This window comes from Perissodus microlepis, chromosome 15 (genome assembly GCF_051167445.1).
Source record: "Perissodus microlepis isolate ML-2025 ecotype Zambia chromosome 15, ASM5116744v1, whole genome shotgun sequence".
In the NCBI taxonomy this organism is placed as follows: domain Eukaryota; kingdom Metazoa; phylum Chordata; class Actinopteri; order Cichliformes; family Cichlidae; genus Perissodus; species Perissodus microlepis.
In genome coordinates, this window is record NC_140475.1 from 13322655 (window position 1) to 13336330 (window position 13676).

At 38.0% G+C, this 13676-nt stretch overlaps 1 protein-coding gene across 1 annotated transcript; it reads left to right on the forward strand.

Moving 5' to 3' along the window:
• The first annotated feature begins 7691 nt into the window (after positions 1-7691).
• Positions 7692-12236, forward strand: LOC146371865 (melanocortin-2 receptor accessory protein 2A-like). The gene is made up of 4 exons (XM_084952452.1): positions 7692-7918; positions 8186-8309; positions 8791-8890; positions 11031-12236. Exons 2-4 carry the CDS (start codon positions 8192-8194, stop codon positions 11518-11520), a joined length of 708 nt encoding a protein of 235 aa, XP_084808578.1. The 5' UTR covers positions 7692-7918; positions 8186-8191; the 3' UTR covers positions 11521-12236.
• The last annotated feature ends 1440 nt before the right edge of the window (positions 12237-13676 follow it).

Consider the following 13676-nt stretch of genomic DNA (forward strand, 5'->3'; position numbering starts at 1 on the left):
GCGGCTCTGTCTCCAGCACAACAGGGTGCACACGAAGAAAAACTCAGAAAGGGTCAAAGAGCTGCATTTTTAGTATGTGCAAGTAAGTGCACATTAAGACAAAGTATAGATATGGCTGTCAAGCTCAGTGAAATCACATCAGTATGTCCAGTGTAAGTCAATATTGCACATATTATACTCTACAGCACAATGCCGTTATTCTGTAGCACTTACAAAATTATATCTATTTCAACATATAGAACATGTTTGATGTAGGATACCTGTTCAGTCATGTAATTTGACACTGTGCTGCCATAAGCAAATCATATGGTTCCCCACTATTATGTGACTCTGAGGCCAAGTAACACAGAGCATCTTCTTGGGTCTTGCATTGCTGTTCAGAATGGTTACAATTATGGGCAATTATTGCCAAGCACCATCCACCTCCCTTTCCTCAACCTAATATGGGAGTTTTTCTTGTATGGTAGTGGAAGAGATATGACAAGGTTACGCCAGAGTAAATCTCCTATTGGTGACTTAGGTTTGGAGCTGTGTCAAGGCTGGATACACCAGACGGTTCTGTCCCCATTGGCTGGTGTGGGGGAGTATGCAGCGTTGATGAAGTGCTGCGGCCTGACCCGGCCCAAAGACACGATAAAGCCAAATGACAGTCCAATTTACGGTGCATTGTAGGCTTTTCACTGCAAGGAACTTGCCATTTCTATTTTCCACTATGTTTTTTAATGTATATACAGTAAATTTAAAACCCACTAACTAATGTTTTTTTTTTCTATAATGCAATGCAAAATGCACTTGCTGGACTGCAAACAGCAAAGATTTCTCCTGCAGCTATATACCTTGAACATTCTTGTTTTCATCTACTCATCTTTTCTTTATATAGTTTGAAATGACTGCTCAGTTGTGCTTTTATTGTGACTGTCCTGTTTATGATCTGTTGCCATTGTTGCCTTTGAACAAGGTTTTAAGGCGAGTGTTTGATTTTGCGAGAAATGCCGGAGCTTTTTTATAACGCCGTTTGAAAACGTTGTTTTGTATTAGTAGTGGAAGGTTTCAAGAAAAGTGTTTTAGCAGTTCAGAAAAAAATGTAACTGTAACAGAATAAAACATATAGCAAATGTTTATGTTTTATATGTATTGTATATTTTGTAGGATTTATATATCTCACACTATAACTCATGAAAGAGACCAATTTCACTTCTTTTTTTTCATATAACATAATTTTAAAGAGTAAACATAATACCCTGTGGGAAAATATGAGATACTTTCAGCAATAATGAGCCATTTCTTTTCGGATAGTTTATCATTTGTAGAAAAAACTCTCTACAAAAAACACCTTTCTTTATCTTACTCTTCCTCCGCTGCCTCTTCATTTTTTTCCCCCATCCATCACTGGTAACAAGCTTCAACTTGCCCTTGTGTGCAACTCTGAACTTACCTTAAATTGCATCTGTAGCAACCAGTCTGACCAATTTTGAGTTGTGCTCTAGAAATGAGTCTGCACTGTAGTTCAGTTTAACTTCTGTCTCCTGTGGTTAGCATTTATCAACACAAGTGTATCACTGTGAAAAAGTATTTAAGAGATAAGAATGTGTTCAGAGCTCTGACCAAAAAAAAATCTTGTTGTACTGAGTGAAATTGTTTATTTATTTATTTATTTTGTCAAAACTGTGATCGAGAATTGGATGATATGAGAATAGCTGTAATTTATTATTCTAGAGTCAATAAAAAGGGGCAAAGCAAGCTTATATGGTTTGTTGACTATTTAAAGTTCTTTGATCCTTTAAGCCAAATAGAGGAATCGGCCCCCACATAGAGTATACATTGTGTAATAGATGCTATGTAGGGTTGGTTCCAGCTACATACCTGTCCTTGAGTAAATACACCATTCAGAGAAAACTAATAAAGAATTTACAAGGAGGAGTTTTATATGCTAAGCCATGCTGCATACAACTCTGATGTTGTTTTCAACATCAGAGTTCAGTTCAGGGTGTTATAGCTACATTTACCTTTCTTCTGCTTCTTCTTCTTAAGATGCAGTGTGCCCCAACTTGCCACACTAGATTTGCTAAAAGGATTTCAGGACATACTCCCTCCATTCTGTGTTGAGAATGTCATCTCTGTTTATCCTGTTTTAAGGTAGATAACATGCCTTTCTGTAAAAGCAGAGTGGGAGAAGATGTGACTCCTGATTCAATTACCTAAAGATGGTATGAATGAGAACATTCATACCATCTTTAGGCTTTCAGCTCAACTGTTTGTTGAGGAACAAAGTCTTATGGGTTCATATTATATTAGAGAGGTAATCTATGAAGAGGTGGATGAGTGGCTGAGAGGAAAATGTACTTTTTATTTGATTCATAAATTCAGAACACTATGATTTTTTTGCAATGCTTTCTACCAAACAAATCATATCCGGAAAACACGACTGATAATGTAAATGGCTACATTGTAACCATGCACTCTTTAAGTTAAAGTAACTTTTACTTTACCTCCTGCAAAATGCTGCATAGTACATTGTTTTGTGCTTGTATAGTGAGACCATTTCTGTGTGCAGTGTCATCTAAGAATATTGAATGATCAGTAATCATCAAGCTGTGGAAAAAAAGAAATCATGCATCCTTTATCCATCAGGTGCTCAGTGTCAGTTTAATCAAAGCTATCTGGTAGCTTCACGCGTAGCTTCCTGCACCTGCAAACCAATAATCTAATGCTAGAAAATCATTTAAGATTCTCATGCTAATGTTATGTGTATTCTGTGAGCTCTAGGCTATGTTCTGAGAATGGCTATGTAGAAGGTCGAACTGATCCACATCCCCACTTAATTGAAGTCCAGAGTGTTCCCTTGGAAACCATCTGATGGGGTAAAATGTACTGTAAAAAGACAAGATTCAGAGAAAAATATGAGGAAAAACATAAAAATAAAATCAATCACAAGCAATAAATTTGTGCATCAGAACCTCAGATGTTATAGGGGGAAAAAAAGTGAGATTGTTCCTGTGTGGCTGTACTTATGTGGCTTTTTATTAAAGTACTAGGGATAATAGGGGATAACATAGGGGTAATAAGTGTTTGCAAATGAAATTGTCTGTTTATCTACAGTTTGCGGTGTTTTAAATGCGCTAAAAGATTTAGAATCATCTTAACCTTTTTCATGGTCTATCTGTTTTGCTAGTATTACCCTTTTTTCTCTTTTCTGTCATCATTATTTCAGTTACTGACCCTCAATCACAGATGGAAAAATTAAAAACAAGGATAAATCGCTGGGCAAGTGTGAAGATGAAGGTGCTCTGCTTGTCTTTCTGCTCTTCGCTGTGGTAAACTCTTACAATAACGATTTAGAAAGACTCATCCAGAGCTGATGCACTCAAAAATACCCCTCATCAGAGACAATTTGGATGACAAAGGAGAAACTGAGAATTTTTGAGGATGATTTTGGAGTCCCTAACCAACCTTAATGAGAAGTGTGAGTTTGAAAATGGGTTTGTGTTTGTGCAACAAGCATGCCCCTATATCTCCAGTTGGTACCCCAGCCTCAGTCAATCCCACAAGTCTTGCAGAGCTTGAAACTGAGAATCAACCCAGACAGTGTGATGCAATAAAAAAAAAAGTTGTGACTAAAGATAAGAGAGAGAGAGCTGAACTGCCGGTCCTGATCTTGAAGAGCCTGGATAAGAACTCACTGCTGGTGAGTGAAAGGCATGAATTCATCTTAGCAACAGTAGCAGTGTTATGCATTGCACGTAGCGGCAATGCTGATACAAAGCCATGAATATTTCACAGTATCTGTTTAGGAGTCTTCAGTGTTCCTATTTCTGTGGATGGACAGCTGCAGAGCAGTCAAAGCAGTCAGAGCAGTGGGTGGTAGTAGCTTTAAAGCTTCAGCAGAGTGTGACTAGAATGTTATTAGACAAATTGAAGGAAATTGAAGTGATTAGAAGTGATAAATGCAGCAGTAATTTTGTTCTGCCTGCTGATGTTGTCTGCTGTGTACTTTTACATTATGCATTGTTGGCTGTCAATTTCACGTAATGATGTGTAAATGCAATGTAGCTGTGAAAAAGTCCAGAGGAACAAAAGCATCAAACTAAATATATCCACAGCACAGCACTGGACACACAAATGCATTTCATTTTAGTGTTTACACTGTATTTCTTTAACACTCTCAAGGCAGGCGTTGCCGATTTGAAACAGTTAAAAACTAACAACCTGATTACCCCACATACATATTGTATGAGGGTTTTTTTTACTCAGAAGTACCACTGCAGGACTTGGTTGTGCATTAGCAACAAAAAGTTTAATTTGAGCCTGAGAGGGTTAAATAGATTTTATTTTTAATCATGGATTAGAATATTTTAGCTTTACTAGTATATTTTATGTTTAAAATAATGAACCTTAAACCATACAGCACTCCTACCTACAGCATCTTCCGTCATGAGTCACATACCTAGTGACCGGGGTCATTTACATGTCTCAGAGGACTGCAGGCGTTTTAGGGGAGATCAAGTGTAACGTTCAAAGCAAGACCTTTTACCTTTAAACACTATCTTTAACTACAGGTTAATTGTAGTCATTACTGAATAGCTCATCATTAAATCAATCAATATACAAATCTGACCTCAGGATACCAATCTGATTGGTCTCTGAATACCAGCCGTTATTATATTAATAGGCTATAGTTTTGGTAAAAATCCAACCACATCAGTAAAACTGTCACTGCAATTATAGCAAGGACTGCTATAATTTCTCTGGCTTTCTCCCACAGTCCAAAGACCTACATTTAGTGGGGTTAGGTTAACTGGTGATTCTAAATTGCCCTTATGTTGAATGTGAAGGTGAATAGTTGTCTGTCTCTCTGTGTTATTAATCCTGGCAACCTATAATGGTGTACCCTGCATCTCACTCTAATGGCAGCTGGTATAGGCTCCATACACTCCTCAGTCAGTCAGTTAGTCAGATAGACAGACAGAAAGACAGACAGTGGTACAATGAGTGTTCACACTATCAAACTAACTGACAGGTCCTTAAACGATTGCACTGCAAGCAACCACTGGACACACTTCCTTTGATCAAAGCCCTTCAAATGTTCCATGTGAAAACACCACAGCATAATATCTTCCATTGTTGCTGAAGGAGAACAAAGCAAGCTTTGAGAAACTGTCTGAAATATGCATTATTGATCCACAGATGAATACGAGACGAAAAGAAAAAAACGGTGGACATTAAGCTTTGATGTGTCTTTTTCACTGAACACGGCTTTTAAAAACCTTGGTACTGATTTATGTTATGGTTTAAGGTTCATCACAAATGACGACCCAATTGCAAACACAATAGAGGCAGACAAGCAGCTATAGCAAAAACAAAGGTGAGTTTTAATAGAAAGCTGTTTAAAACTCTCGAGTTACCATGAAAACATTAAACTCTGCGGTTATGAAGAGTAAAGTCTAAAAAAATAACACAGTGGTGAAGAACTCGGGCAGCCAAACAGGCAGATGAAGGACTGAGGAAAGAGGTAAAAAAAAAATTAGACTGAAACAGACAATCAGAGGGGTGGGAGCAATAATTGAAACAACACAACCAAAAACAGACATCAAGATTTTGTTTCTTTTTTGTAGTTTTTCAGTTCAGAGCATTTCCCTCATTCAGTATAAAACAAATCTATAAAAATGCAAATTACTCCTTAACACCTCCACCATTTGCCTGCAGCCTCAGGGCCCACCCTCTGTAACTGGAGGCATCAGTCACTCTGTAGGATCTCTTGGTATGTGCTGGGAGAAAACAATGGCACGTCAACACTCGTGAAGTGTGTCTTTGCTAATCAGGACACTAAAACCCAGTGTACAGTCTGTAAATGAGCAAACTATGCACTCAGTTTTGAACCAAACAAAACTGAATGTTTCTTCTTTACTTACTTATTTTGCACTCTGCACGTGTTTATATGTCCCTATTACATTAAATCATTAGTAAATGAATTAAACTCTGGTCCTCTCCCATGTGTGTCTTGTCTTATCTGCTCTGCTCCCTTAAGTTTCCCCTCACTGTCTCTCATGGCAGATGGCTGCCCCTCCCTGAGCCTGGTTCTGCAAGATGTTTCTTCCCATTAAAAGGGATTTTTTCCTTTCCCACTGTCGCCAAGTACATGCTCATAGTGTGTCCTCTGATTGTTGGGGTTTCTCTCTAATATTATAGGGTCTTAACCCTACAATATAAAGTCGTTTGAGGTGACTGTTGTTGTTATTTAGTGCTATTCAAATAGAAGTGAATTTAACTTTGAAATGAATTAAAAGTGCTGGGTTGTTGGAAATGAGAAAATACTTCAAACCCTGGGCCTGCACTGGCATAAAATTTTCAACACAGTAAAGCAGACTGAGAACACTAATGGCACCAAGATTTTAATATATATGCATTTGTGATCATTCTGGTGATTGTAATTTTCATAATGTGAACAATTCATTTTGGTGGACCACGAGGGCACGAAAGCTAAATCTGGCTGAAGTGCATCTGCTTAAGAGGTACTTCATAAATTAAAGTAATGTGGGACTAATGAAGAAGGTTGCCTGATTTATTTAAAGATGAAAAGAAGGATTTACATGAGGTTGCGTTTCGGGGTTTTAATAAACATTTTTTAACTCACTAAGTAACATCCTAACATTTTGAAATTTTCTTTGGTACAATTAGGTTCTGAATCATTAATCACGGTGGCTCTGTTCACAGTCTTTCAGCAGTTCAACAACCCTTCATTAAACTAAAAAGGATGCAAGTCGGAGTGTGTATCCCATCAGTAGTCCCGGTGGGTGGGAGATTAATAAACTTGGCCAACATTTTTCATAAAACTTATCTTGGACTTTATCAATAATGGGTCAAAACAGATGACAGCCATTTCTGAGTACTAAGACATGATGTTGAAGTAGTGGAAAGGTACTGGCTGATCAAATTACACTGTCCTATGGTGCATATATATATATATATATATATGCAATGCAGTATCTATATATCTGTTCTGCCTGTTTTAAACTTTGAAATTGGCATCACAGTTTGAATTGGACTATTTCCAATGAACGCCTTTAATGATTTTCTTTTGAGAAAAATAAAAAAAATTCAATTCTTGAATAACTTTTAAAACACTGTACTGTAATGTGGGCATGCCAAAGTACATAATTGTGAAGCATATTGAAAATTGGCACTTTGGTATAATTACTGAGCGAAAAGACAAGAACAAATCAGGGAACTGAATAAAATTAATATCTAGCCAGCATAATTAAATTCTACATTGTAATAATAGCTTATTTTAGTTCCTCATGTTTGTGAGCCCACACACTGACCCCTAATGAATCAGTCCAGATGAGCATTAACATGTAATTACCTTTTGTCTCATTAGACAAATTTTGTCCTATTCCAAAATGTTATGATGGATCATTATAGTATTACCAGGCTATTTAGCTGCGTTGGGCTTACATTGTAAATCTACTTCGTGCTTTATTCAATTCATAACACCGTAAATTATTATTCTCCTCCAAACCATCAATTATACTTTATATAATGACTCTGGTTTGTCACGTTTAGGCTAAGGGAAATGTGCACCAGTTTTGCAGTATGTATCTAAATACACAACTTTGGTTTAAAATAAATACATAAATTGATTTATCCAAACGGTCAATCCTACTGGATCGACGTACACAGAAGAATTTCAGTCGGCAGTTTTGTACGTGTCTTCAGTACATTTAGTCAACCTATTGCAAATGCCTTGGCATGGGTTCGAGGACACGAGCATCTTGCAGTGTAATCTCTTTATCTCCGGGAGTAAGTGAGACACCAGTACAGAGACTGTTGGGTAAGGGTGATGCGCACTGAGAAGCCCCCCAAAAGGCTGTTGCTTCGCTTACTGGACTCACACGAGGATGGATAGAGTTTTTGCGTAACGGTAACGCGGTGGATTTTTCTACTCTTTTTCCAAATTTTGGTCGCTTTGTAATTACGTTATTAACGGAAATAACATTCAAGGAGTTGTTCGGGGGATTCCCCAAATGTCCAGCCTTTGAATTTATTTTCACCAACAGTAGAAAGATCTAACATTCCTGGAGATTGCCTGTTTGCAAACGTTTTGGATACTATAGCGTCTCACTCATATGGCGTTCTGACTGGATTGATTTGATTTGTCTTCTACTGTTAAATCACGAAAAAAAATTAGGTTGAAATGTCCGACTTCCACAACCGGAGCCAAACAAGCGCACGTCGCAGTGACTACGTGTGGCAGTATGAATATTATGACGACGAAGAGCCCGTGTCGTTCGAGGGACTCAAAGCGCACAGATGTAAGCCAAACACATTACTAAGACGTTTCCCATTGTTTCTGATCTCCTTCTAAATTGTGCAGTGTTTATGTCTATGGCTGTGTTATGTGTATGTCTTCCAGCGCACTTTTAATTAAATGATTCATCACCCTTTGGTCCCCCTTACTCCTTGCATTATTGCTTTAGCTGAACGCTGTCTGTTTCTCAGCAACATTGTGTAGCAGATTTAGTTCATGCAGCACCTGTAGTGCCGTTTTATACTCCAGTGGAAGCCTAATAGTCAAGCCAATTAATGAGACCAAATTGTAATGCCAAACAATTCGGTTACTTTAATCAAATGTTAGACGAACGAAATTTCACTCTTTACAACACAATTAAGAATTCTGTCCTCAGAGTGAGGCTTCCAGTTGAGAATAAAAGTCACACACAGAAAATGAGAAGAGCAGAGATTAATGTAGTCTTTAATTGTACTAATAAGATTCTTCCTTCTCTGACCTTTCAGACTCCATCGTCATCGGCTTTTGGGTTGGACTTGCTGTGTTCGTGATTTTCATGTTCTTTGTTCTCACTCTGCTCACAAAGACAGGAGCGCCACATCAAGAGTGGGTATAATAGCAGGCTGGAGCCCATGTTTATTTCCACTTTCACATTTCCCCCTACAAGGACATTTAAAGCACCGTGGAGAGCTCAAGGAAATAAGCACTTAGCACTTCTCATCTAGGTGGCTGTCTAAGAGTGAGCTGATGAGTTTCAGCGATGCTATTCTGACAGTAGACTGTGCAAAAGTCTTGAGCTACCCCCACATTATTTATTAGTTTTCTAGAAAAACTGGAAATAGTGTAAACATTTTTGAAACATGTGCGAAATAAATACAGTTTGTAATGCAGAAACAGTGTCTGTACAATTCTAATGAGCTTGAAAGTCATTTTTTTTTTGGTATGTTCACATTAAGGTGAAGAATTAACAAGCTTTGTGGTAATTTGCAGGAATAGCTCTCTGAGCTCCTTGAAGGGCATCCCAAAGCCTTTCTTTGGATGCTGGGTGCCTTTTGCACCATTCTTTCTCAAGATGATCCTACACTGTTTTAATAACATTGAAGTCCAGCAGTCCATAAGACTTGTTGCCATTTATTTTCAGCCCAGTTCATGTGTAATTTGGAATACTTTAGCATTTCCTCCTTGTTTCCCAATGAAAGGGTGGCTTCTTGACAGCCACCCTTCCACAGAGATCATGTCAAATGAGGCTTTAGTTAATAGTAAATGGATCAGGTTAGATGTATCACTCAGACCCTGTCTCAGTTCTTTGCCAGATTTCTTTCCTATTTTTTAAGACTATGACCATCAGATAGTGTTCATCTGCTGTAAATTGTTTTTTTAGGCTTCCCACTTCTTCTTTTGTCCTCCACTTGTCCAGTTTCTTCTCCATGTTTTAGGGTCACACTGCAAACCATGCCAAGACATGCCTAGTTTTCTGCTAACAGCTAATTTGGATTTACCTTATTGGTGAAAAAGCCTTTATCTTTGGCATTTTTGAAAATGTAACTAAAGAAATGGGAACAAATTTTGTGTGTTTGTGACAGGCTGCTAATAACAATTTTCCTAAAGGTACAATTTAAAACAGATTCTTTGCTAAACTGTATGTCAACATAATACTGGCACATGTCTTGATTTAGGTCCTTCTAATGCTTGAATGAATCATAGGTCAGTTTTAAGTAGCTGAACAAAAAAACAGAAATCCTCAGGTACAAGGACTGGCCTGAAAATGACTGGAAAAACAGCTAATATCCAAAGAAATTAAAAAGTGCTCTTGAGCTATAGCGCTCCAGGCTTTCTGAATCAAAGACCTTCAGAAAGCCCAGAGAGCTATAGCTCAAGAGCACTTTAGAAAAATTACAAGAAGGTCTGTCTCCTTCAAAGCAAAATATAAAGAAATGAGAGATGGCTGGGCATTTTGCACAGTACTGTATGTTGTAAGACATTGTAATATAATTATGTCATGTTGAATACATATATAGATGAGTGACAAATAAAAAAAGGCCAACATAAATTAACTTAAAGCGATTGGTCACCATCAATTCATCGCTCATTGACAATGATTCCTCTAGTTTTGAGAATGCTGCTGCAGGGATGGCCCACAATGGATCATCCATACGTGTTTAACTACTTTACAATGTGATGACTGCAAAAACCGTAGCATATTATTCACATCACTTTCATACTCATCCGTGACCTCTTGTGTTGTTTGGATGGGAACAGTTAGCCTTAAGAAAAATACAGAATGAATACAAACCATTATGTGAATAAGTCTAGGGTTCATGTTTTGCCTGCAATTTTTCAACCGCCTCTTTACTGATTTTATATTGTGCTTTTTACAAAAGATATTTGAACTGGCGCTGAGCTTCGTATTGTCAAAGGCACATTTTCCATTTCAAAATAATAACCAGAACTGGAAATTGGTGAGAAGTCACTTATATAATGTCAGACTGAATACAGCTCTGTGGTTAAACCAAGGCGGAGTAAGTAGTTACCCCTGCTCAACCCTGTTCCTTTTTCAGCTTGGGTGATTTTAAAAATCCATTTCCAGACACAGAAGCAAAAAAGCAAGGGAGAACAAAAAAATCCTTTATTTTTTCTATTGAACTAATGTTACATTCAGGACAAAAATGACAAAAAAAGCACCTCATATTGTTAAAGCCTTCTCCTGCTGTAATCTCACTCCGGATCTTTCTTTGTTTCTTAACAGTAACCCAGACTCGGCTGAAAAGCGTCATCGACCGGGAAGCTGTCTGGTAGACATTGATGGTCACCAGGATGAAAACGACAAAGCCTTCTCACGTCCGTTGCTAGCAGGATCCCGTTCATATTTTAATTTCTACATCAATGAGGAAGACAAGGGTCACGGGAAGCAAAAAGTAGAAGAAAAGAGAGCTGGAAAGCACACCGGGGCCCGAGCCGAGCAGGGAACCTTCAACCGGAACAGAGGCGTCAGCTCCTCTGGGATGGACGAGATGGAAGAAGACATTGAGGAGGCTGGGGTCCACCAACAGCTTACTGGACTAATAGAACAGAGCAAGACAGACAGAGAGTGCACCTTTCTTTCTCACTTCAACATCCCTAACTTTGTCAACTTGGATCACAGTTCAACTCTTGGAGAGGATGATCTGCTATATGAGCCCTCAGTCATACTAGAGCGTCAGTCTAAATCTCACGATGCTCACTTTGACATCCACTAAGGCTTGTCCTGCAGATAAACATGGTTATAGTGATACCGTAACACCATTTGCTTTTTCAGAGGGTCATTTATGAACTGACAATGAGAAATATACTCATCACTAAGCTTCTGTGTATGAAGTTTTGTTGTGTTTTTTTTTACAGCCAACAACCAAGAGGGCACAAAACCTAGCTGACAGCTCAATATTCAGTGCAACTCAAAGTTATAAGATGATAACTCTTCCTGAAGTTGAAATTGCCTCAGAAGAGATACCTGTTATTTTGAGTATAGGCTCTGGAAATGGACGCTGCTGTGCTGTACCTGGATGAGATGACATTTTCACACAGGAACAGATAAAAATGGAAGAGTGCCAGGTTCACAAGGGAGATTTTTTTTGTAGTTCTGTAGAATTCATTATGTTGTTATTGCTGTCTCGTTTTCCTTGTAGAATTTTAAACGCTGGGCATTATCTTTTAAAAACGAAATAAATGCCAGCTTGTCTACCAACAAATTTAAAAACTGTGAATTAATCAAGTTTTGTCCTAAGATTAAGTGTTTAGAAAAGGTGAAGTGTAATTGTGTGTAGCAAACGGTGTAATTAGTAGTACAAAATCAAATATATCAGAATAGGGACTCGCAGGAGAAAATACACAGCGCTTTTGTAGTCGGAAAATCTATTAAACTTACTGAAGGTGAATGTTAACTGTTCTAATAAAACTTAAACGTTTTTGAAATGAACTCGTGTTTGGAGTGGTGCAGTATTTTTCTGAATGTTGGGTTTGGACTAACTCTTGCCTTCATAGCTTTCAGGGACTCAAATGTCTACGAGTACAAGAGATGTGACTGCTTTCACCTGCGGTGACAAAGCAAAAGAGGATTATGTCTCTGCAGTTTTACGTAACGAATACAGAGGATAACTACAGAGCAGTTGGCAGAAACCAGAATCGCCCTAAAAAGTAAAGTTTGATCCGGATCACAGCTGTGAAAAGAAAATCTATACCGTCATTATCCTTGTGTTTGGGGACATTTTAACAGAAGAGCTCATGCATAAAAGCCTAAACGCTGCACCCCTCCTTGTCTTTATTCATGTAAAAATATCTCCCCCAGCTAAATCAAATTAAAATTGTTTTGAACAATATCAGGTGATAATTATGCAAAGGAACATTGCTAGCATCATTATTACTTAACGGGGATTGCATGAGTTACATACATTTGTCTGATGGAAGGATGTGCTGGGAATGCTAGAGAGTTCAGAAGCATTAATGCGACACTGACTTCACTGAAGCAGCCTCTTAGGTTTTGACAAACAGCCCATTAATTCTTACCAGTGAAAATTAATGTAAAAATAAAGACCTCTGACCTCGACTGACATTTCTCATATTTCTTGAAAGGCAGGCGGCCGAGACCAGGCTCACAAAATGTGGTTTGTTTGCTTGGAGCTTGTTGCAAGTAAGGCTTGTAACATTTATCCAATATTCTTTTCCTCTGGGCTAAAATCACCAGAGGGAACACTATATTATTTATTTAATTTAAGTGCATTATCACTCTATTTCATAAGAAATTATTCATTATTTTTCCAAATAATAAAACATCAAGGTAGCTTTTATGGGCAATGAATAGTGTTAGTAAGTTAGAAACGTCACGTGGCATCAAACAAGCTTTGACAGCTATTCCTCTTTTTTTAAAATTACTAAGTGCAAAATATCACATGTACCAAAAATATTCCTGCATTTTTTCCCCTTTCATTGCACTGACAGCAGTGCATGCCAGGTTTGTTAAGCATTAAAATCAGTAAGACAAAGTGCTGTTCTGTAGATATTAAGAACTCTTTTAGGGAGTTTGTAGCTCAATCAGGAGGCAGTAAACTCTATAATTAGGAGCAGCTGAGGTCAGACAGTCAATAACTGTGTAGGTAGAAAGCATGTTCATATTGGTTATGTAATGCAAACTTCAAACTAAGTTAACCTTAACAGGACCTTTTCCTTGCTTTTCCTTAATTTATTTCATCCCTATACAATGGTGGACATTCTTATCCAGCAGAGTTGCACGTATTCTCTGAAGCTCAGGCTTCACACTGGTTTTGCAACACCCTTTTTTATTTCTAGTGGCTTTTCCTACTCATGGATCCTCATCACAGAAAGCAAATATCCCTGACACTGCGATCTCAGGCACACAGTT